Consider the following 24,819-nt stretch of genomic DNA (forward strand, 5'->3'; position numbering starts at 1 on the left):
TTCATATTATAATTATTTAGCTTTTATTTCGTTTTCGTGACAATCTTTATGGGCGACAGGGCTGTAAATTAGTAGAATAACTATCAATACAGATGTTAAAATTGCGATCATTATAATTTTCCATTCTTACAATTAACAAGTGTGACAAAAATGGTAAAAGCGAGAAAATATGTTGTAAAAAAATATTTTCTGGGTATGCCGAAGCCTGATGACTTTGACATAGTAGAATACGAGCTACCACCGCTAAAAGATAAAGAAATCCTCGTCAAAGCTGAGTGGATAAGCGTAGATCCTTATTTGCGGGCTTTTAATACCCGATTCACTGTACCTTATGACCAATTCAGCTATCAAATTGGCATAGTTCAAGAATCGAGAAACCCTAAATATCCAATAGGTTCTCCGGTTGTATCGCACGTAGGCTGGGCCGATTACGCAATATTAGATGAAGCAGTCCGCTTTCTGCACATATATAAATTGCCGGACTTAAGGGGACTTCCTATAGAAATAGGACTTGGTGCAGCAGGAATGCCGGGCGCTACAGCCTACTTTGGCTTTCTGGACATTTGCAAGCCTAAACCTGGTGAAACTGCCGTTGTAACAGGCGCAGCTGGAGCTGTTGGTTCCTTGGTTGGGCAAATTGCGAAGATAAAAGGATGTAGAGTAGTCGGATTCGCCGGCAGCGACAAGAAAGTGACATGGTTAGAAAAAGAACTAGGATTTGATAAAGCTATAAATTATAAAACTGCTGATATCGACAGGGAACTAAGATAAGCTGCCCCTTTAGGGGTTGATTGCTTTTTTGACAATGTCGGTGGAGAAATTGCTACCACTATCATTAGTCAAATGAATATGTATGGAAGAGTTTCTGTTTGCGGTTGTATCTGCGTTTATAATAACTTACCAACAGAAATAGCCAGGACTACTTCCCTTCAATTTTACATTATGCTAAAGCAATTAAAAATGGTAGGATTTGAAGTGATGGAATGGTTTGAACCGGAAGAAAAACTAATGGAAGCTTTAAATATAATAATCAACTGGATTAAAAGCGGCAAGATCAAATGTGGAGGCCACGTAACTAAAGGTTTTGATAATATGCTGAATTCATTTGTCGGTATGTTGTCAGGAGAAAATATTGGCAAAGCTGTCGTAAAAGTTTAAATGTTTGCAATTTCTTCGTATTCAATTATAAACTGAAAATATTATGTTACTTGTTTAAAGCGATTATCTTAATTTAGAGATAGTAATATAATAACCCAATGTATCTTTTTCTTTAAATTTAAATACATAACTAACAAAATTTAATATATTATTGAAATGATTTTATATTCCGTTAAAAAAATAATTAATTAAAAAAATAATCCATTTGTTGTTTTTTTAATTACTATATCAATAAACATAATTCCTGACTTCAACGCTCTGAACGTCATCGTTGCTCCACAATGTCTCTACCTCGCGCAAGTCACGTGTCGCGTTGAAATGGTCTCGCTTCTCCCAACGGAGTTGTATTACGCGTGCTATGTCCAACCAAAGAAGAGCTTCAAGTACTAAAACAAATAAAATAAATATTTATCAATTATCTTATTTATTAGCATCTATACTTACATATTAAGTATATAGTATAATATTTTTTAATTTTTAAGAAGATACAGATAAATAATGTAAAAGATGGACCAAAATAAAAAAAAACCTGATATTTCTATGAATGTTATCTATGGTCCTCAAGATTTGTGATGAAAAAGGCAGACAAGACTCATCTGATTTAGAAATACAAAATTTGATAGCTACATGTAATATAATTCGAGCGTTAAAAGCAAAATTATCAAATATTTAAATGATTTCTCTACATTCTCTCTCACTTACTATATAACAGAGAGAACGCTGTCAGAAAGAGTGGGTTGACGTTTCCGTTGATAACAGCCATCGTGTACAGTAAAGCACCAGTTGTAGGCACCTGACGTAGGAATATCCCTCTTAGTGTTGCCCCTAGCCACGGCAAATAAAGATATTCGCTGTATGGAGAACGCTACAAAAAAAGATTTCAATTAATAAAGTTTCCTCAAATTTGTCCAACACTATTTATATATATACATTTATACATCGTGGCATCGTGGCATTGGGGGGGTTTATGGGTTAGATCCTCCGGAATTGGATAGAAAGTGGGGGACGAAGTGTCTTATCACCAGGTTCCCTCTGCCTACTCTGCAGTGTGCGGGAGACAGCGTGAAGCTGATATAATTTTGATTTCACTTTATTGTTTTTGGTCTAAATATGCCCCGAAATATATAATAAAAAAGTACTAAATTTATATACCTATAATAGAGTTTAAATAGTTAAATATGGAAACAATGGGATGTATATATTATTTCTATTGAACTTCAAATTAACTTTTAATAAACACTTTACCTATGTACACATAAATAAATTATTTATTATACTCCTTTTTACGACACATTAATAATTATTATATTCTTTATTACTATGTCATAAAAAGCTCACGAAAATGTAATAACTTGTTTTATATTTAACGAAGATCTTTTTACTTTTAAAAGTAATTTTAAGCTATTAATTCATACATACATTACCAAAAATGGTTAGAGCACGTAAATATGTGGTCAAGAAAAAATTTCAAGGAATGCCCAAAAGATTTAAAACAAAAATTTTATAACAAACAAAGAAAAATATTTTACATATAATTAATTTTAAAAATAAAAAAAATAATTTGAATATACTCATGTTTCATATTATAATTATTTAGCTTTTATTTCGTTTTCGTGACAATCTTTATGGGCGACAGTGCTGTAAATTAGTTGAATAACTATCAATACAGATGTTAAAATTGCGATCATTATAATTTTTCCATTCTTACAATTAGCAAGTGTGACAAAAATGGTAAAAGCGAGAAAATATGTTGTAAAAAAATATTTTCTGGGTATGCCGAAGCCTGATGACTTTGACATAGTAGAATACGAGCTACCACCGCTAAAAGATAAAGAAGTCCTCGTCAAAGCTGAGTGGATAAGCGTAGATCCTTATTTGCGGGCTTTTAATACCCGATTCACTGTACCTTATGACCAATTCAGCTATCAAATTGGCATAGTTCAAGAATCGAGAAACCCTAAATATCCAATAGGTTCTCGGGTTGTATCGCACGTGGGCTGGGCCGATTACGCAATATTAGATGAAGCAATCCGCTTTCTGCATATATATAAATTGCTGGACTTGAGGGGACTTCCCACAGAAATAGGACTTGGTGCAGCTGGAATGCCGGGCGCTACAGCTTACTTTGGCTTTCTAGACATCTGCAAGCCTAAACCTGGTGAAACTGTCGTTGTAACAGGCGCAGCTGGAGCTGTCGGTTCCATTGTTGGGCAAATTGCGAAGATAAAAGGATGTAGAGTAGTCGGATTCGCCGGCAGCGACGAGAAAGTGACATGGTTAGAAAAAGAACTAGGATTTGATAAAGCTATAAATTATAAAACTGCTGATATCGACAGGGAACTAAGACAAGCTGCCCCTTTAGGGGTTGATTGCTTTTTTGACAATGTCGGTGGAGAAATTGCTACCACTATCATTAGTCAAATGAATATGTATGGAAGAGTTTCTGTTTGCGGTTGTATCTGCGTTTACAATAACTTGCCAACAGAAATAGCCAGGACTACTTCCCTTCAATTTTACATTATGTTAAAGCAATTAAAAATGGTAGGATTTGAAGTGATGGAATGGTTTGAACCGGAAGAAAGACTAATGGAAGCTTTAAATATAATAATCAACTGGATTAAAAGCGGCAAGATCAAATGTGGAGGCCACGTAACTAAAGGTTTTGATAATATGCTGAATTCATTTGTCGGCATGTTGTCAGGAGAAAATATCGGCAAAGCTGTCGTAAAAGTTTAAATGTTTGTAACTTCTTCGTATTCAATTATAAACTGAAAATATTATGTTATTTGTTTAAAGCGATTATCATAATTTAGAGACTATTTCTATATAATAACCCAATGTATCTTTTTCTTTAAATTTAAATACATAAGTAACAAAATTAAATATATTATTGAAATGATTTTATATTCCGTTAAAAAAATAATTAATTAAAAAAATATTCCATTTGTTGTTTTTTTATTACTATATCAATAAACATAATTCCTGACTTCAACGCTCTGAACGTCATCGTTGCTCCACAACGTCTCTACCTCACGCAAGTCACGTGTCGCGTTGAAATGGTCTCGCTTTTCCCAGCGGAGTTGTATTACGCGTGCTATGTCCAACCAAAGAAGAGCTTCAAGTACTAAAACAAATAAAATAAATATTTTCTCAAAATTTAAAAATCTCAATTTATTATCAATTATCTTATTTATTATTATTAGCATCTATACTTGCATATTAAGTAAATAGTATAATAATTTTTAAATTTTAAGAAGGTACAGATAAATAATGTAAAAGATGGACCAAAATAAAAAAAACCTGATATTTTTATGAATGTTATCTATGGTCCTCAAGACTTTTGATGAAAAACACAAACAAGACTTATCTGATTTAGAAATACAAAATTTGATAGCTACATGTAATATAGTGCGAGCGTTAGAAGCAAAATTATCAAATATTTAAATGATTTCTCTACATTTTCACTTTCTCTCTCACTTACTATATAACAGAGAGAACGCTGTCAGAAAGAGTGGGTTGACGTTTCCGTTGATAACGGCCATCGTGTACAGTAAAGCACCAGTTGTAGGCACCTGACGTAGGAATATCCCTCTTAGTGTTGCCCCTAGCCACGGCAAATAAAGATATTCGCTGTATGGAGAACGCTACAAAAAAAGATTTCAATTAATAAAGTTTCCTCAAATTTGTCCAACACTATTTATATATATACATTTATACATCGTGGCATCGTGGCATTGGGGGGGTTTATGGGTTAGATCCTCCGGAATTGGATAGAAAGTGGGGGACGAAGTGTCTTATCACCAGGTTCCCTCTGCCTACTCTGCAGTGTGCGGGAGACAGCGTGAAGCTGATATAATTTTGATTTCACTTTATTGTTTTTGGTCTAAATATGCCCCGAAATATATAATAAAAAAGTACTAAATTTATATACCTATAATAGAGTTTAAATAGTTAAATATGGAAACAATGGGATGTATATATTATTTCTATTGAACTTCAAATTAACTTTTAATAAACACTTTACCTATGTACACATAAATAAATTATTTATTATACTCCTTTTTACGACACATTAATAATTATTATATTCTTTATTACTATGTCATAAAAAGCTCACGAAAATGTAATAACTTGTTTTATATTTAACGAAGATCTTTTTACTTTTAAAAGTAATTTTAAGCTATTAATTCATACATACATTACCAAAAATGGTTAGAGCACGTAAATATGTGGTCAAGAAAAAATTTCAAGGAATGCCCAAAAGATTTAAAACAAAAATTTTATAACAAACAAAGAAAAATATTTTACATATAATTAATTTTAAAAATAAAAAAAATAATTTGAATATACTCATGTTTCATATTATAATTATTTAGCTTTTATTTCGTTTTCGTGACAATCTTTATGGGCGACAGTGCTGTAAATTAGTTGAATAACTATCAATACAGATGTTAAAATTGCGATCATTATAATTTTTCCATTCTTACAATTAGCAAGTGTGACAAAAATGGTAAAAGCGAGAAAATATGTTGTAAAAAAATATTTTCTGGGTATGCCGAAGCCTGATGACTTTGACATAGTAGAATACGAGCTACCACCGCTAAAAGATAAAGAAGTCCTCGTCAAAGCTGAGTGGATAAGCGTAGATCCTTATTTGCGGGCTTTTAATACCCGATTCACTGTACCTTATGACCAATTCAGCTATCAAATTGGCATAGTTCAAGAATCGAGAAACCCTAAATATCCAATAGGTTCTCGGGTTGTATCGCACGTGGGCTGGGCCGATTACGCAATATTAGATGAAGCAATCCGCTTTCTGCATATATATAAATTGCTGGACTTGAGGGGACTTCCCACAGAAATAGGACTTGGTGCAGCTGGAATGCCGGGCGCTACAGCTTACTTTGGCTTTCTAGACATCTGCAAGCCTAAACCTGGTGAAACTGTCGTTGTAACAGGCGCAGCTGGAGCTGTCGGTTCCATTGTTGGGCAAATTGCGAAGATAAAAGGATGTAGAGTAGTCGGATTCGCCGGCAGCGACGAGAAAGTGACATGGTTAGAAAAAGAACTAGGATTTGATAAAGCTATAAATTATAAAACTGCTGATATCGACAGGGAACTAAGACAAGCTGCCCCTTTAGGGGTTGATTGCTTTTTTGACAATGTCGGTGGAGAAATTGCTACCACTATCATTAGTCAAATGAATATGTATGGAAGAGTTTCTGTTTGCGGTTGTATCTGCGTTTACAATAACTTGCCAACAGAAATAGCCAGGACTACTTCCCTTCAATTTTACATTATGTTAAAGCAATTAAAAATGGTAGGATTTGAAGTGATGGAATGGTTTGAACCGGAAGAAAGACTAATGGAAGCTTTAAATATAATAATCAACTGGATTAAAAGCGGCAAGATCAAATGTGGAGGCCACGTAACTAAAGGTTTTGATAATATGCTGAATTCATTTGTCGGCATGTTGTCAGGAGAAAATATCGGCAAAGCTGTCGTAAAAGTTTAAATGTTTGTAACTTCTTCGTATTCAATTATAAACTGAAAATATTATGTTATTTGTTTAAAGCGATTATCATAATTTAGAGACTATTTCTATATAATAACCCAATGTATCTTTTTCTTTAAATTTAAATACATAAGTAACAAAATTAAATATATTATTGAAATGATTTTATATTCCGTTAAAAAAATAATTAATTAAAAAAATATTCCATTTGTTGTTTTTTTATTACTATATCAATAAACATAATTCCTGACTTCAACGCTCTGAACGTCATCGTTGCTCCACAACGTCTCTACCTCACGCAAGTCACGTGTCGCGTTGAAATGGTCTCGCTTTTCCCAGCGGAGTTGTATTACGCGTGCTATGTCCAACCAAAGAAGAGCTTCAAGTACTAAAACAAATAAAATAAATATTTTCTCAAAATTTAAAAATCTCAATTTATTATCAATTATCTTATTTATTATTATTAGCATCTATACTTGCATATTAAGTAAATAGTATAATAATTTTTAAATTTTAAGAAGGTACAGATAAATAATGTAAAAGATGGACCAAAATAAAAAAAACCTGATATTTTTATGAATGTTATCTATGGTCCTCAAGACTTTTGATGAAAAACACAAACAAGACTTATCTGATTTAGAAATACAAAATTTGATAGCTACATGTAATATAGTGCGAGCGTTAGAAGCAAAATTATCAAATATTTAAATGATTTCTCTACATTTTCACTTTCTCTCTCACTTACTATATAACAGAGAGAACGCTGTCAGAAAGAGTGGGTTGACGTTTCCGTTGATAACGGCCATCGTGTACAGTAAAGCACCAGTTGTAGGCACCTGACGTAGGAATATCCCTCTTAGTGTTGCCCCTAGCCACGGCAAATAAAGATATTCGCTGTATGGAGAACGCTACAAAAAAAGATTTCAATTAATAAAGTTTCCTCAAATTTGTCCAACACTATTTATATATATACATTTATACATCGTGGCATCGTGGCATTGGGGGGGTTTATGGGTTAGATCCTCCGGAATTGGATAGAAAGTGGGGGACGAAGTGTCTTATCACCAGGTTCCCTCTGCCTACTCTGCAGTGTGCGGGAGACAGCGTGAAGCTGATATAATTTTGATTTCACTTTATTGTTTTTGGTCTAAATATGCCCCGAAATATATAATAAAAAAGTACTAAATTTATATACCTATAATAGAGTTTAAATAGTTAAATATGGAAACAATGGGATGTATATATTATTTCTATTGAACTTCAAATTAACTTTTAATAAACACTTTACCTATGTACACATAAATAAATTATTTATTATACTCCTTTTTACGACACATTAATAATTATTATATTCTTTATTACTATGTCATAAAAAGCTCACGAAAATGTAATAACTTGTTTTATATTTAACGAAGATCTTTTTACTTTTAAAAGTAATTTTAAGCTATTAATTCATACATACATTACCAAAAATGGTTAGAGCACGTAAATATGTGGTCAAGAAAAAATTTCAAGGAATGCCCAAGAGGAGCGATTATGAAATAGTGGAATACGAATTGCCTCCTTTGAAGGATGGTGAAATTCTTGTTAAAACTGAATGGGTAAGTGTCGATCCAGCTCAACGAGTTTCTAATATGTTTATTCCTGTCCCATATGACCAAACGGGGACCCAAATTGGAAAAGTTCTGGAAAGTAAAAATCTTAAATATCTAGTAGGTTCGAGGGTCGTATCTCAAGCTGGATGGTGTGATTATGCTATAGTTAAAGAGACTAAAGAAGACTGCAACTTTATATATAAACTACCAGAACTAGATGGTCTTCCCATAGAGGCGGGAATTTGTGAAATCGGAGTACCAGGTGCTACAGCATATCTTGGCTTACTTGAAATATGCAAGCCTAAAAACGGTGAGACGGTAGTTGTTACCGCCGCTGCTGGCGGTGTAGGTTACATAGTTGGGCAGATCGCTAAAATTAAAGGTTGTAGAGTAATAGGTTTCACTGGATCTGATGCTAAGGTAAAGTGGTTGGAAGAAGAAATAGGTTTCGATAAAGCTATCAACTACAGGACTGCAGATATTGGAAAGGCGCTCAAAGAAGCCGCTCCAAATGGCGTGGATTGTTACTTCGACAACGTTGGCGGTGAAATTAGCAGCATCATTTTAATTCAGATGAATAAATTTGGCAGAGGTGCTGTGTGTGGCAGTATCAGTTCTTATAATAGTGAACTCAATGAATTCCCAAAAGCAATAGTGATACAAGGTGTGATGGTCATAAATAATTTATCATTTGAGGGCTTCAGTGTGACTCGTTGGGATCCTGAAAAAGCCTGGCCTCAAGCCTTTACTAATATTATTAAATGGATCAAAAGTGGGCAAATTAAATGCAAACGACATGTTACTGTAGGATTTGATAAAATATTTGATGCTTTCGTAGGCATGTTAGCAGGAGAAAATATTGGAAAAGCCTGTGTTAAAATTTAATTGTTCATTTACTAATAAATTCTAAACTTTAACCTCAATATTATGATAAGCATTTGTATTATTGTAAGAAATTATTAAATTATCAAAATTAAAAATAAACATTTTAAATAAATATTTACCACATTAGAAGTATTCCAAATGAGTAAACTGCTGATAAAAATAACAAGAGCATCAGATGCTTCAATGCACCACATTACCCCTAAAAAAAGTAAGAACAATATAAAAAAATTGTCTCAACAAAAATCCTTTATGAAAGAGAAATAAAAATATATCAAATAAATCAGCTTCACGCTGTATCCCGCACACAGCAGGGTAGGCAGAGCCTAAGCTAGCCTTCTGCCGAATTCTGGAGGCATTGTGTGTCGAGTAGCAGAACTTAACGCCGCACTTTGCCTCGACACCGGAGCGACGAAATGGAAATATAAATGTAAGTAAATATTTCACTTCCTCTAGTGGGGATCGAACCCACAACCAGCTCATAAAATAAAAAAAACTCACTTGAAACATCAATATCGTCGATGTAGAGTGTTTCATCTTTACTCATTATCATAAAATGTAAGTCCAGTGGCAAGGGTTCCTGGTCGAACGTCACCACTTCCAACTTTATATTGGATATGAAACCCAATAGAAAGCAAACTACTGCCATGAAAGAGCCTGATAATGCTTTCTTTGAAGCTACAGGTCTAAGTTGCTCTCCACGAATAAATGATTTATGTAAGATATATTCAATACTGGTGTATACATAATCTAGCAGAGCTCCTACTACAGGTGCACTAGACCTGGAAAATGTCAAGTGCTTCGGTACGTAAGACCTGTCGCCGCTAGCCATATCTTAAAAACTGAGAAGAATAGGTTAAATTTATTTGTATAAATATATATATAACAAAAAATGATTACATAAAATTTGACTTAATTTTGACATTTATATACTTATAACTGAAAGATTTTTTTTGACGTAGTAACTTTTTTTTTCCATAATATTTTATTCGTATCTGTTTAGGTCTTTATTACTAAATTCTAAAAGTTTATAAGATAATAATAATTTATATTTATCTATCTATATATATAAAATGGAAAGGTCACTCACTCATCATGAAATCTCAGAAACTACAAGTGCTAGGAGTCTCAAATTTTGCATGGACGTTACTTATAGGACGTTAATAATAACGTAGTTCACGCAGGCGAAGCCGCGGGCGGGCCGCTAGTTTATATATATTAGCACTCTGTAAACTCTACTTGGTTTCTGTTAAGATAATGCACGCTGTATCCCGCGCAAAGTAAGAAACCCGGGAAAATAATGTTAACACACTTCCGTATCCCATTTTCCGCCGAATTCTCGAGGCATTGCGTCTTGAGTAGCGAAGCTCAACGCCGCGGTTTATCTAGCCACCAGAACGAAGAAATTATCAAATAATAACTCACACCTCCGAATGGAAATTGAACCCATAACCCTCACGTCATAATCACATTGTTGTGCCGCTGGGCTACGTCGACCTCAAACTATGACTAATGATTTATTTAATTTATTTCACATCTCTGTCATGCAAACCTTGGCGGTGAGTTATGCCACTCAACACGCATTATGTCGAATTTGGGCCAGAAGTGGTCCCCTTTTGAGAGATACAAACAGTATGTTCCAAAGGAAATGCCTTAGACAAAGCCGAATACTTTACTAATTATTATTATACAAATAATATCATTAAATAATAATTAATCTAAATTGTTATACTAAAACAATGTATTAGTCACCGATATCTACGATTAGAAAAATGTCGATAACAAGACTGCCTAATCATGCTAACTATCAATTACCTAGAGTTTATGCTATTCTCCTATGATGCTAGCCTAACCATATATTTCTAACCTTTACTTAAAAATAATCAGCTTCACGCTGTATCCCGCACACGCAGGGTAGGCAGAGGGAAGTTAGTGTTAAGACACTTTGTTCCCCACTTTCCGCCGAATTCTGGAGGCAATACGTCTTTAGCGTTCGAACTGAACGCCGTTCACTGCCTTTAATTAACTTTTGTTATTTATCTTAATCTTAATTTACTCTGTTATTTAATCTTTTATATTAAAAAAATATATAAATCACTTTTAATATACTATGTAAATCATAGAGAACGCTCTCGATCGATTAGGTTAGCCTCTTCTATTAGAAGATTTCTTATTAGAAGAAAGAACATACTAATAGCCATAATATACGTAGAATACCGAACAGAAATATTACTAAAAATAAACTAGTACATAGGTGTATACTATACATTGCTCTAATAAGAGAACTTCAGTATATTATTATACATGTAATTAATAATTACTGAACATAGCGTACATCACCTTCACCTTGTTGCGAAAACAAGGAAATAAAATGTAAGTCAATCTTCAGTAATAATATGATAACGAGGAAGTGTTATTATTAAATACTAGCAGACGCGCGCAGCTTCGCTTACGTATTTAGGGGTGAATTCTAATAAACCATGAAACATGTGTTCAATGAAATATTTTTAAGAGTCTAAATTTCAAATTTTACAAAAATCGGTGGTGTTTTAAAGATTTTTCCAAAAAAAACTTTCAACCCCTTATTTGCACACTTAGGGGGTGAATTCTAGAAAACCATGAAACACATAACCAATAAATAATTTTTAAGAGTCTAAATTTCAAATTTTATAAAAATTGGTGCCGATTTAAAAAAAGTTCTATACAAACTTTCAACCCCTTATTTGCACCCTTATGGAAAGAATTCTAGAAAACCATGAAATACGTGTTCAATTAAATACTTTTAAGAGTCTGAATTTCAAATTTTATAACAATCGGTGCCGATTTAAATTTTTTTCCATACTAACTTTCAAACCCTATTTCGCCCCTTTAAGGTTAAAATTTTTCAAAATCCCTTCTTAGTCGATGTCCAGATTACAAAAGTAAACATCTGTCCAAATTTCACGTTTCTACCATTAGCGGTTACGGCTGTGCGTGCGTCTTACCTCAGTCAGTGAGGACAAGTCCTTTTATATATATAGATTAACCCATAATGGCGCAGTGGGGCAGCATTTGATTGTAACCGCAATGGTCGTGGATTCTATACTCTTTAGATTAAATTATTTTCTTTCCTATTGGGAGAGGGGAATTCCCTTATCTAAGTGACACACGAAATGTCTTGACATACAACTATATATAACAGGATAAAAGGTGAAGCTAAAAAAAATAAAAAATAATAACACTTTTTCTTATTTTCCCCCGCTATGACAGCTGTAACCTAAAATAAATATTGTAAAAACTTAACCATTAATAATATTTAATGGACAATTACTTAATCAATTTTCAATATCATTCTAATATGTAAGAGTTAAACTACTAAGAGCAGGTATCTACTGATATTATATTAATATGAAAAAAATGAAAATCACTATTACTATGAAAAAATGGGCAAGTCATTTTTGTTATTGAGATAATCGCGTTATATATGATTGCCCCCACATATGTATGGCATTAGTGATTCACCTACGGCAGGCCCAGACCGCCTAGTATTCTTTTGAACGTCGACAAAGTAAGTTGATTTTACAAGCATATCTCCTAAACTACATTCCTAAACTATGTTAGACATTAAATTTTAAAATTTGTTATACGTGCTTATATAAAATTTAACTCAATTAATAGTTAAATATTTAATTAAGAAATACTTAAAAATACGATATTTTCTAAAATAATAATTATACTACCGGTTTTGAGTTTTATAGTGATAATTGTAATTATACGATTTGACTAGTAATAAAAAAATAAAATTACTTATTTGAAACTCAATACAAATAAAAAACGTGATAATAATAATACGATTTTTATTTACAGGATAAATCACTAAAAGAAAATGGTATTAGCACGAAAATACGTCGTCAAAAAATATTTTGATGGATTGCCTAAACGTACCGACTATGAAATAGAAGAATGTAATCTACCTCCTTTAAAAGATGGAGACATTTTGTTAAAGACAGAATGGGTCAGTGTGGATCCCTACCTGCGGGCACATAGTAATTTTGGCGATGTTCCCTACGATCAGTATGGTTTTCAAGTTGCAGTAGTTCAAGAAAGTAAAGACGCTAACTATCCAGTTGGCACTAAAGTTGTAACACATAATGGTTGGTGTGACTACTCAATTTCGCGAGACGCTAAAGACGATCCCACAGATGATATACCAACAGACGTTATTTATAAGCTACCTAATATGAAGGGCTTACCAGAATCCCTTGGTGTCGGTGCTGTAGGGATGCCCGGAGCTACCGCTTATTTCGGTTTCCTAGAACTTTGCCAGCCTAAAGCTGGTGAAACAGTAGTAGTAACAGGTGCTGCTGGGGCAGTAGGCTCTCTCGTGGGACAAATTGCCAAAATCAAAGGTTGTAAGGTCATCGGTTTTGCAGGATCTGATGAAAAAGTGCAATGGTTAGAAAAGGAACTTGGTTTCGACAAGGCTATCAACTATAAGACCGCAGACGCCCATGTTGCCTTAAAAGCTGCTGCTCCGGACGGTGTCGATTGTTACTTCGACAACGTTGGAGGAGAACTTAGTAGCATTATTATAGGACAGATGAATTCGAGAGGCCGAGTGTCAGTGTGCGGCTGTATCAGCTCTTATAATGATGATCCTTCTGAAATGCCAAAAGCAACGATATTGCAACCATCTGTTATTGGCAATCAGTTAAAGATTGAAGGCTTCATCGCGACGCGTTGGTTTCATCAATGGCCAGAAGCATTCGATCACTTAGTAGAATGGATGAAGAGTGGTCAACTAAAGTCACCTGAACATGTCACGGAGGGATTCGATAAGATTTTTGATGCCTTCGTTGGCATGTTAGTAGGAGAAAATGCTGGAAAAGCTGTGGTTAAAATTTAAGAAAAATATACAACATGAAATATGACAAATCATGGCGTTAGATACAATTAAACTGAGATTAAAATTGTGATATTGAAAAGAAAACCTAAAAGCATCTTTTGTTTTAAAGTTTTCAACTTATTTAATAAAGCTATTTATATATACTTATTAAATTACTCATACTAAAACTTTGATGTATCATTAAATTTATTTAAGAAATTAATGCAACCCTTGGACCGCTTGAACTATACGAATATTTATTAAATATTTATGAAATTATTTTCAATTTAAGGGGTGAATTCTTAAAAAACCGTGTATCACGAGTTCAATTAAATATTTCTATGAATCTGAATTTCAAATTTTATAAAAATCGATACCAATTTAAAAAAATCCACGTAATCTTTCAGCCCTATTTCAAATTTTTCAAAATCCCTTATTGATGGGTGTCCACAATACAAAAATAAAAATCTGACCAAATTTCACGTTTCTCGGTTACGGCTATGCGTGCATCTTACCTTAGTGGGAACATGTCCTTTTATATATATAGATTACTAGAAGCCTCCATAGCTTAGAAATATACTGTGTGAGTTTACCGTATAATATAGCCAAATGAATTTTAAAAAGTCTGAGCAGAACGACTCTAGACTCTAGTGTACGTGGAAACGTCGAGGTAAGTTGACGAATTGTCTTTATAAAAATATTATTAAATAATTATTTATTTGATTGTTGTATTTCTGTAGCCAGCTCGAAATTTCATTATGGACTCGTGGTATTAACTGTGTGAGGATTATTAATTGTGTCTCGTAAGCAACGTATTTGTCTGTATGTTTTGTCATACAATCTAAAATTAATATAAATTTTTACTAACTTCTCTAAATGAGGATTGTCAGTTCAACTGTATTTTTTAAATGTTTATTACCTCAGAACTTTTGACTGAGTGAACCGATTTAAAGCCGTGTGTTCCCATAGCCCATTTATGAAAATATTATCTATGAGAAAATCATCAAGTCTTTTATTATCATTAAGAATGTGCGCGAAAAATGGACGAACAGCCAACATCACGCCAACCGATTTAGGTTATTCCTTTTTTATTGTGAAGGTTCTGATAATGGGATCCAGTTGAAGTCGGTTGTTTTTTGTGAAAAGTTATATTTATTTAATGTCTAGATTTAATCTTCATGTAGAATATAATTCCATAAATTGCATAAACAACTATTTGCGTATTATTCTAAAATAATACCTATCTTTGCAAGGGTATAATTATAATGACGTTATTAACTATGCGCAACTATTTTTAGAATAAATTATAACATTACTTCGAGGCCAATCATAACCATGCGACTTGCGTGAGGTTCTATCTCCATCCGAAGAATTGAAATATTTAATGTTTTTATTTCTTCACTCAGCTGTCCAAGTGAAAGCCTGGCGTTGAGTTCCGCTGCTCAATGTGCTGTTTGGAGAAATCAGCGGAAAGTAGGAAGTGGAGAGTTTTCACACTAGGCTGCTTCTGCCTACTATGCAACATGCGGGTTACAGCGAGAAGCTGAAAAAATATCATGAAACAGCTGGATTTCACTATCGCCAAATTATAAAGTTAGCTCTTTCAATAAATGTTAAAAATAGACTTGGAAATATCATCGTTTTACCGCATATTTTTCATGTTACACGAAATTGAAAAAAAAATAAGCCTGTATAGATAGATATATCGTCATGTTATCAAGATTGTATATATGTCATGGTCGTGAGATTAAAAATTCGATCAACCGCGAGTAAAGATCGCCCACCGACGATTCCGCACAAAAAAATTCGAGTTTTTTTCTAAAATTCAGGCTTATCTTTGCCTTTTGATCCATTTGATCTGGTACCTCCCTTGAACTAGCGGCTTTAATACCAATTTTGTCTTTGCCACTTAAGACTATTATTTTTTAGGATTTAACAGCAAATGTATAATATTCAGATTTTTTCCTGAACTAGTAATACCTGTGGATGCTAGCTGCTAAATTTTATAATTCTAGGTTATTCAGAAGTACCCTATTCGTTTCGATTCCCTTTACAGTGTCGAAATATACGTTCTTTTGTCATTTAAGGCTATTATTTTTAAAATTTAACCACAAATGTATAGTTATCAGATTTTTCAGAATGATTGATAGTCTATCAATCATTATATTATCAGTAAACCATAAGCTATATTTACCGTGTAAATTATAATACTTTTACATTATTGCAGAATTTTTTGCAATACCATCAAGATGGTGAAAGCACGAAAATATGTTGTCAAGAACTATTTCAATGGACCTCCCAAACGATCTGACTACGAGATAGTAGAATATGATCTACCTCCTCTGAAAGATGGAGAAATATTATTAAAAACATTGTGGGTCAGCCTTGATCCTTACTTACGGGCTTATAACAGAAGTAACAAGGTGCCCTATGACCAGTTCAGCTTCCAAGTTGCAGAAGTTCAAGAATCAAAAAACCCAAAGTATCCTGTTGGTGCCAAAGTAATTACTCATAATGGTTGGTGCGATTACTCTGTGATAAATGATAGTGATATATGTACAAACAGTGTACCAAAAGGAACTATTTATAATTTACCTGAGTTAAAGGGATTACCTGAATCCCTTAGTGTGGGTGCCGTAGGAATGCCAGGAGCTAGCGCTTATTTCGGTTTCCTAGAAATTTGCCAGCCTAAAGCTGGTGAAACAGTGGTAGTGACAGGCGCTGCTGGCGCGGTAGGCTCTCTCGTGGGACAAATTGCCAAAATCAAAGGTTGTAAGGTCATCGGTTTCGCAGGATCTGATGAAAAAGTGCAGTGGTTAGAAAAGGAACTTGGTTTCGACAAGGCTATCAACTATAAGACTGCAAACGCCGAAGCTGCCTTAAAAGCAGCGGCTCCAAACGGTGTCGATTGTTACTTCGATAACGTTGGAGGAGAACTCAGTAGCATTATCATAGGACAGATGAATTCGAGAGGCCGAGTGTCCGTGTGCGGCAGTATCAGTGCTTATAATGCTGATCCTTCCCAAATGCCTAAAGCAACGATATTGCAACCATCAATGGTTTTCAAAGAATTAAAGTTCGAAGGGTTTCTAGTGCTGCGTTGGACAGATCGGCTGAATGAAGCACATTCCCAAATGGTAGATTGGATCAAGAGTGGTCAGTTGAAAGCTCACGAACATATAACGGAGGGTTTTGATAATTTGTTTGACGCTTTCGTTGGTATGTTAGATGGGAAGAACACCGGTAAAGCCATAGTTAAAATATGATAAATAAAGTTGTTATGTATCTATTGAATAACATTTTATTTTATTAATTATATAAAGTCAAGGATAATGGATCAATTAATATAATAAATGTATTTTTTTAAAGCAATTTATATTGGAAAATGTAAAATTTATTCTTTTGTATAATAAAAGTATATATACTTATATAGTAATAGTGTTTGTAAACAACAGATGATTTATGCTGTACATTCACATTTATAATATTATTAGCGGCTTCGCCCGCTGGAAATACACGATTATTAATTTACAGAACAGAATTGACTGACAACTATTAATAATATAATAAATATAATGATTACTAATATTATGTTTTTTATTACTTTTGGCTACATTATTATAATTTCCAAAACGATTTTAATATTAAAAAATACGATTTATGTTGATACTTGATATTTGTAATATTATTCTGTAGATAACGTATTACGAAAAAAACTTCAATTTTAATTTAAATATAATTTAAGTATAAAAATTAAACTCCCTTTCCCACTTTTCCCGAAATTTTCGAGGCATTGTGTGTTGAATAGCGGAACTCAACGCCGGGCTTTTGCTTTGGTGCCAGAACGAAGAAATGAAAATATTAAAAAATAATAATTTATTTCCTGCGTCAGGACTGACCTTTAGATGCAGACAAAATATATTTTATTTAAGGTCCGCCTTTCAACAATTTTTACTGTTTATAAAATCGCTGTGGAAAACAAGCTAGAAAAAATATTTTCATTTTCTCGCTCTGTTAAGAAGCAAAGCGCGGCGTTGAGTTCTGCCATTCAACACTCAAACGCGCTTTGCCTCTAGAATTCAGTGGAAAAAGGGAGTGTCTTAACACTGATTTTCCTCTGTCTTCCCTCTTATTGGTATACTACGTAAAGCTATTAAACCCGTGCTGGGTACATTCAATTTTGAAAATAGGCTCACTTAATGTAAAACCGTAATAGTCCAGCTATACTGTAATAAATAATGAAATGCCAACAAAGCAAAAGATTTTGACATTTTTAAATCTTTTCATCCCGCTACGTTGAAAAATTATTATATGTTTTCTAAATAAGTATTCAAGCAACGGTTGCCCAACGTGTATTTGCTATAAAAAATACTGGTAACTCATAAAAGTGACAATAGGAATTAATATTAAATCACTCTGTATTCTATATATGGACCGTTTATTTTGAGAGTGGTGTAAGTCCATTTTCTTTTGTTTCGAGAAAATTAAAGGTTAGCATATTTGTTGATTTAAAAATATAGGCAAATCATATGAGGTCTGGCATTGTTTCTATTGTTTTATCATCGTTTAATTTGTTTATATAAATTTGTTTTTGGCTAATTAGACTACGATAACACATATTTATGTGCTGTAAATGGACTTACACCACTTTCAAAATTAGACAATTGTGAAAATCGTTTAATTTCAATTTTGAAAAATCAAATATCGCCAAAAATATACTTCATTTTAATATAATTTTGTTTACAAATACGCATAACAACACATAAAATTTTATTTTAGACGTAAATTACATTGTCATTACAAAAATTTACTTATTCTCTGCATGTGGTAGTGTTTCAAAATATGCATGATGCACCGGAGGTATATAGGATAGTAGCTGCTTCATGTCTTTATATTTTTCGTTAATAATAGGTCTGGCATTTTGGCATTTGTCACGTAATATCACACTTAATCCTATAAAAATATTATAAGTCTGAAAGTTTGTAAGTTTTTTTTTGGGTAAAGGTATCGCGAAAAGAACGTAATAGGTCGGTTTCAAATTTAGTAGAGCTAGAGTATGAATTGGAATAGTATATAGGCTATATTTTATTTCAAAATTCAACTCCTAAATAACATAAAATTAGAAAAATCGTAATAAGATTGCGGATTTTTCTGCAAAAACATGGCAATACTGTTGTTTTTATTGTTTTTTTAATTCGCCAAAATATGGAGTCATACAGCCTTGTCGTATTTATTTTCTTCTCACAGGTTATGTCTTACATTTCTCTATTTTTTCAATATCTAACTTTTAACTTACGAGTAGTGGAAACACAGAGGGGAAACAATGCATCGTCCGCGCGTGAAACCGCGGGACACAGCTATGCATAGCATATAATGAAAAATAAAAAAAAACAGATCGGCATCCATCTGCTATGCCACCTACCTCTGTCAATTGGACTTACACCACTTTCATAATCGATGATTATGCAATTTCATTTACCGACTGATTTTAAGTTGTACAAAACATGGGATTTTTTTGAGAAATTAAACACGGACTAGTTATATAAAAAAAATACATTAAATTAAGCATGAATAACGTGATAGCTCATTTTTCTTAAAAAATGGACTTACACCACTTTCAAAAAAAACTGTCCATATATAAAATCGAAAGGTCACTCACTCATCACGAAATCTCAGAAACTACATGTGCTAGGAATCTCAAATTTTGCATAGGAGTTACTTATAGGACATAGGTGCTCATGGAGACAGAAATTAATAATAAAGTAGTTACGCAGGCGAAGCCACGAGCGGGCCGCTAGTTCACTATAAGATTCAGCCCGGAGAGAGTATTGTGGGGTCAATAAAAGCTAAATAATATTAAATAATTTGATTTTTCTCCCATTCCAATATTGTAATGTGGGAATGGGAAGTAAAGTTTCATATTGGCACTTTAATCACCTTACTTTCCGAATGCTAGTGTATTTATTTGCAATTATATTTTTGTGCATGAATTTCAGAAAAAAGCTCAGAGACCCAATTTTTGTACGGATCCCTCGGTGGGCGAGCCCTAAAATTGCTATATAAATACAAAAGTATTTTTATCTTGACATAAATGCAATAAAAATTGATCACATCGGTCTCTATGAGGATATGAATATATACTTATCAAGGTCCGTTACTTAATCAGTAGATAGATCTGTTTACGTTGTAGTGAATTAGTAGATTCATTCAAATTGACGAATGTTCGAAAATAAAAGTAAAATTAAAACTACGAAATCGATTTTATATACTAATGCTTAATGTTACTGAATACAGTATTATATAGAGATAAATGTATTTTTATATATAATGCAAACATAAAAAAAATACAGTCGAAATGATAACCTCCTTCTTTTTGAAGTCGGCTAAAACAGTAAAAATATTTTGTCTGACTGTCCGTCAATTCTGTTTATTAAATGAATAATCATGTAGTTCAAGCGGGCGAACCCGCTGGCGGACCCGCTGGCGGACGGATAGTATTTATATATCTAAAGGTTATTACCAAATTAATGATCAAATGAATGATGACACGCTTTGGGAATGAAATGCGCGCTCCAGTCTGTTTCAAAATATCATTGTCAAGCACGTTAAAATGTGTATAATTGTTTTTTTTAAAAAAAAAAAAATGGGCGATCCAGACTTGCTTCAATTTAAAGAAGCATAACTGTGGAATGAGATGACGCATCACAGGATGGGTTCATCTCTAAAAGTCTATCCAGATATATATAAAATTTAATTATAGCTTATTGGCTGATCGTAAATGGATAGAAATTGAAAAAAAAAAAAAATGGCCCGCTGAATTTCTTGCGCCGATTCTTCTCAGGTCTGAGGCACTGACTTTAGTGAACTGGTGGTAGATTATTTGACGCTCAAAAAATGAAACTTGTAACTTTTTATTTTGAATAAATTTATTTGACTTTGACTTTATATCAAAATTTTACATTAACGACCCTGTCGCATCTTCACCTGCTTAAACAACACAATTATTTATTTAATCAACTGGATTAATTACATATTCTAAAGACATTATTTAGAGGATAAACATGTATAGAATTAATGTTTATTGTGTGTAATGTTATTGGGGAAATAACAATTTTTCTAATATATCTTTCATGTACAGACATAAATGAGTTACGATTTTTTTATAAATATAAGTTATTGAATATCATTATGGAAACTACGAAAATGAAACCCTAAGATTTTAATAAGTTTTGCATTAGAAATTATTGTGCCTTGCTAACATAAATTATATATTAAAACAGAAAAGTAATTCAGTGTATTAAGTTCAAGCTGCGAAGCCGCCAGCGGGTCGATACTGTAAAATAAAAAACAACTTGTCATATCATCGAGAGACGAATTGCACACTGCCTGTAATATTTTTATACATGAAGGTCAATGTTATCTTCACTTTTATAACAAAAACTATGAAATCCGTGTATAAAATATTATTTTATCTTCATAATTGGCGATATTAAAATAACTCTTTTATGTTTCAACATATTAAATGTAAAAGTACAAGCAACCGTGAAATGCAAATATATTTTGATTATTTTTAGGTTCGTCGCCAACGACGGAATGGAACCAATTCCATACCCCAAAAGGTAAAAAACTCTGGAATCCTTATAGGATCACTTTGTCAAGACTATTTATGTCGAGATTGCGTGAAGGAGGACCTACAGGTCCTTATATGAAATGTAGCATAAAGTGAGAATTTACAATACAATTAAAAGAAACAATCTGAAAAGTGAAATTTTATAGAAAAAAAAAATTAAAACTTATCTTTGTTTTATTTTTTTTTATTTTTTTGCCTTTGCTAATTATCCACGCTAATCTCAGTAACTTCACTACTGTATTTTAGCAAACTTAACATTTAGTGTTTGTTTTATTTAGATCGGATTATAAATAAAAATTTATACCATTTTAAGAATGTTGATCGATAAAATTGCTCTAAATAATAATTGTTTTATTGAATTGGCTGAAAGTTTACTTTTCAATATAGTTGTAAATATTTATTTTTAAAACGATATTATTATTAGAAAACGAAAGTAATGCAGATTAGTAACATAATAATGATGTAGTTAAAGCGGGTGACGCCGCGAGCGGGTCGCTAGTTCGAAATAAAATCGATCCTATTCGGTAAAGGTACGAATAAATTATCCCATATAAAGTTTCAGATAATATAACAACATTCTATTAGGGTTTCGTACCTCAAAAGTAAAAAAACGAAACCCTTACATAATCACTTTGCTATTTGTCTGTAAAGAGCATTTGAACATAAATTAATTTTTAACAAAAAGGAAAACCGACTTCTAACAACTAAAAAGTGAATAATAATTATAGAAAGATTTTATAATTTTGAAGTCCGCCGAGTCCAACTCTTGACCGTTTTTTAGGTAATCAAATATTTTCGATTTTTCCAGAAATATTGCACAATTTATTATATTTTAGTGTTCATCGTTGTTTACAAATAAAATTAAAATTAATCGAGTGAAAAAAAGAGGTTAGCTATCAAAGAAAATGACAAGTCATCTATCTATCTTCAGAGTTTAATGTACACGAATTTGAATATAAAAGGAGTGTATTATAAGAATTTATTATTCGTGGGAACGTCGGGGTAAGTTGATGTGATATTGTCTTTTTGAAATCATATTATATTTAGGCTTTTGGGCTAATGGCCTAAGATCCCATTACATGAATCTACAAGTATCTGTTTTTTTAATGAAACTTATTTTTAAGAACGATACATAATAATAGAATATACTCGTATTATATCTAGGTTGCCTAGAAAAACCGTGCCGCAATCACCTTTAATTTAATTTATGTTATTTCCTTTTTCTTGAAAAGTTGCACTCACATATTTTTTATTCGTTACGTTGAGTTAGTTAGTTAGTTAGTTTAAGTTAGTTAGTTACTTAGTTATAATGCACAATATTTGTACAAGAAAATTTGTTATCCAGCCATCTTTTTTAACACGTCTTGAGTTTCCTGTTTTGCTGTTGATAGTATGTTAATAAAACCGTCCTCGGTAACTAAACTAAATTATAATGTAGAGTTTGTAGAAATAAACATAATTGGCAATGATAACATTATTAAAATAATATTTAAAAGAAGTTAAGAATAATTGTGTGACAAGCGTGGTTTTACCCGACTGCGACAAACCCATAAGGAAGGTTGTGTTTTAGCGCGTATATATTATGTACATATGTCCATTTCTTTGTTCCCTTGTAACTGTTAAACCAGAGAACCGATTTTGTTAATGATACGTCGTACGTTTGTGTTGATGCTCTGTTACTGGATACAGTAATATAGTGTATTCAGTCGGGTTTTTTTTTTTGTATTCGACAGCAGTTTTTACATTTTTATTTATTCAAATATGTAATATCTAAAATTTAAACAGGTACTTAGGTATACTTTGATTAGATAGAGAGATTAAACAGAAATGAAATCCGGTTCAAACAATAATAATAAAAAAATCACGTATGTTTATTTATATACAAAAATATTAATTTGACAAACGCTGTGATAAGATAAAATTAATATAGATACTATTAATAGAGGATAAGAATTTATATAGTAGATAAAAGTATATACTATAATATTTTTTGCAGAAATTCTGGCAATACAATCAAGATGGTGAAAGCACGAAAATATGTTGTCAAGAACTATTTCAATGGACTTCCTAAGCGATCTGACTACGAGATAGTAGAGTACGATCTGCCTCCTCTGAAAGACGGAGAATTATTATTAAAGACATTGTGGATCAGCGTTGATCCTTACTTACGGGCTTATAACAGAAGTAACAAGGTACCTTACGACCAGTTCAGCTTCCAAGTTGCAGAAGTTCTAGAGTCCAAGAACCCAAAATATCCTGTTGGTACCAAAGTAGTTACTCAAAATGGTTGGTGCGACTATTCTGTGATAAAGGAAAGTTATGATCAGACAGGGGGAATACCAAAAGTACTCCTTTACAAGTTACCTGACTTAAAAGGATTGCCTGAATCCTTAGGCGCGGGCGCTGTAGGAATGCCAGGAGCTACCGCTTATTTCGGTTTCCTAGAAGTTTGCCGACCTAAAGCCGGTGAAACGGTGGTAGTGACAGGCGCTGCTGGCGCGGTAGGCTCTCTCGTGGGACAAATTGCCAAAATCAAAGGCTGTAAGGTCATCGGCTTCGCAGGATCTGATGAAAAAGTGCAATGGTTAGAAAGGGAACTTGGTTTCGACAAGGCTATCAACTATAAGACCGCAGACGCCGAAGTTGCCCTAAAAGCTGCTGCTCCAGACGGTGTCGACTGTTACTTCGATAACGTTGGAGGAGAACTTAGTAGCATTATTGTAGGACAGATGAATCACAGAGGCCGAGTGTCTGTGTGCGGCAGTATCAGCTCGTACAATGCTGATCCATCACAAATACCTAAAGCAACAGTTTAAAAATGAAATAAATATTGAAGGGTTCGTGGTGTGGCGTTGGTCTGGTCACTGGAATGAGGCACATTCCCAGATAGTAGATTTGATAAATTGTTTGACGCTTTCGTTGGTATGTTAAACGGAGAGAACGTCGGCAAAGCCGTGGTTAAAATATATTAAAAAATAAAATATTCTTTAATATTGTGTTAGTTAAAATGTCACTATATAAATTCTGTATTGGTGAGAAATTGGAATAAAAACAATAAAAAAATCAGTAAATATATTTATTTTTACTGACAACCCTAAATAATAGCTATTTTCTACACGTTATAACAATATTCTTATTCAATTATATAAATAAATAATAAATAAATTAATTAATT

At 32.9% G+C, this 24,819-nt stretch overlaps 2 protein-coding genes and 6 pseudogenes across 4 annotated transcripts; 7 read left to right on the forward strand and 1 right to left on the reverse strand.

Moving 5' to 3' along the window:
- Positions 1-110: 110 nt before the first annotated feature.
- LOC146531564 (prostaglandin reductase 1 pseudogene) lies at positions 111-1,342 on the forward strand (annotated as a pseudogene).
- A 1,543-nt stretch (positions 1,343-2,885) lies between these two features.
- LOC146531565 (prostaglandin reductase 1 pseudogene) lies at positions 2,886-4,094 on the forward strand (annotated as a pseudogene).
- Positions 4,095-5,664: 1,570 nt separating this feature from the next.
- On the forward strand, positions 5,665-6,673 carry LOC146531566 (prostaglandin reductase 1 pseudogene; annotated as a pseudogene).
- Positions 6,674-6,753: 80 nt separating this feature from the next.
- Positions 6,754-10,842, reverse strand: LOC146531567 (uncharacterized). Of its 2 annotated transcripts, XM_085198333.1 has the most exons (5): positions 10,703-10,842; positions 9,652-9,932; positions 9,273-9,352; positions 7,419-7,581; positions 6,754-7,061 (listed from the first exon to the last, which is right to left on the reverse strand). In XM_085198333.1, the coding sequence occupies exons 1-5, from the start codon at positions 10,732-10,734 to the stop codon at positions 6,904-6,906; spliced, it is 714 nt and encodes a 237-aa protein (XP_085054459.1). In that variant the 5' UTR covers positions 10,735-10,842; the 3' UTR covers positions 6,754-6,903. The 2 variants fall into 2 exon arrangements, with proteins under 2 accessions (XP_085054459.1, XP_085054458.1); XM_085198332.1 differs by lacking the exon at positions 10,703-10,842 and having other exon boundaries at positions 9,652-9,995.
- LOC146531568 (prostaglandin reductase 1 pseudogene) lies at positions 8,125-9,210 on the forward strand (annotated as a pseudogene).
- Positions 10,843-12,646: 1,804 nt separating the features above from the next.
- Positions 12,647-14,202, forward strand: LOC146531569 (prostaglandin reductase 1 pseudogene; annotated as a pseudogene). The gene is made up of 2 exons (XR_014878799.1): positions 12,647-12,697; positions 12,997-14,202. The product of XR_014878799.1 is annotated as a prostaglandin reductase 1 pseudogene (transcript).
- Positions 14,203-14,556: 354 nt separating this feature from the next.
- Positions 14,557-17,605, forward strand: LOC146531570 (prostaglandin reductase 1-like). Its single transcript, XM_085198330.1, has 2 exons — positions 14,557-14,684; positions 16,242-17,605. The coding sequence occupies exon 2, from the start codon at positions 16,264-16,266 to the stop codon at positions 17,278-17,280; it is 1,017 nt and encodes a 338-aa protein (XP_085054456.1). The 5' UTR covers positions 14,557-14,684; positions 16,242-16,263; the 3' UTR covers positions 17,281-17,605.
- Positions 17,606-23,637: 6,032 nt separating this feature from the next.
- Positions 23,638-24,668, forward strand: LOC146531571 (prostaglandin reductase 1 pseudogene; annotated as a pseudogene).
- Positions 24,669-24,819: the final 151 nt, after the last annotated feature.

Source organism: Heliconius melpomene, chromosome 15 (assembly GCF_056956725.1).
Source record: "Heliconius melpomene rosina isolate 202511_hmr_F chromosome 15, ASM5695672v1, whole genome shotgun sequence".
Lineage (NCBI taxonomy): Eukaryota > Metazoa > Arthropoda > Insecta > Lepidoptera > Nymphalidae > Heliconius > Heliconius melpomene.

What these genes read in the sequence shown, in the direction of transcription:
- LOC146531570 (XM_085198330.1), top strand. Translation starts at nt 16,264, where the DNA reads ATGGTGAAAGCACGAAAATATGTTGTCAAGAACTATTTCAATGGACCT.
- LOC146531567 (XM_085198332.1), bottom strand. Translation starts at nt 9,982, where the DNA reads ATGGCTAGCGGCGACAGGTCTTACGTACCGAAGCACTTGACATTTTCC. An exon ending in TTTGGAATACTTCTAATGTG is followed by an intron (nt 7,582 to 9,272) that starts GTAAATATTTAT and finishes CTTTTTTTGTAG; the next exon opens with CGTTCTCCATACAGCGAATA. An exon ending in AGCGTTCTCTCTGTTATATA is followed by an intron (nt 7,062 to 7,418) that starts GTAAGTGAGAGA and finishes TATTTGTTTTAG; the next exon opens with TACTTGAAGCTCTTCTTTGG.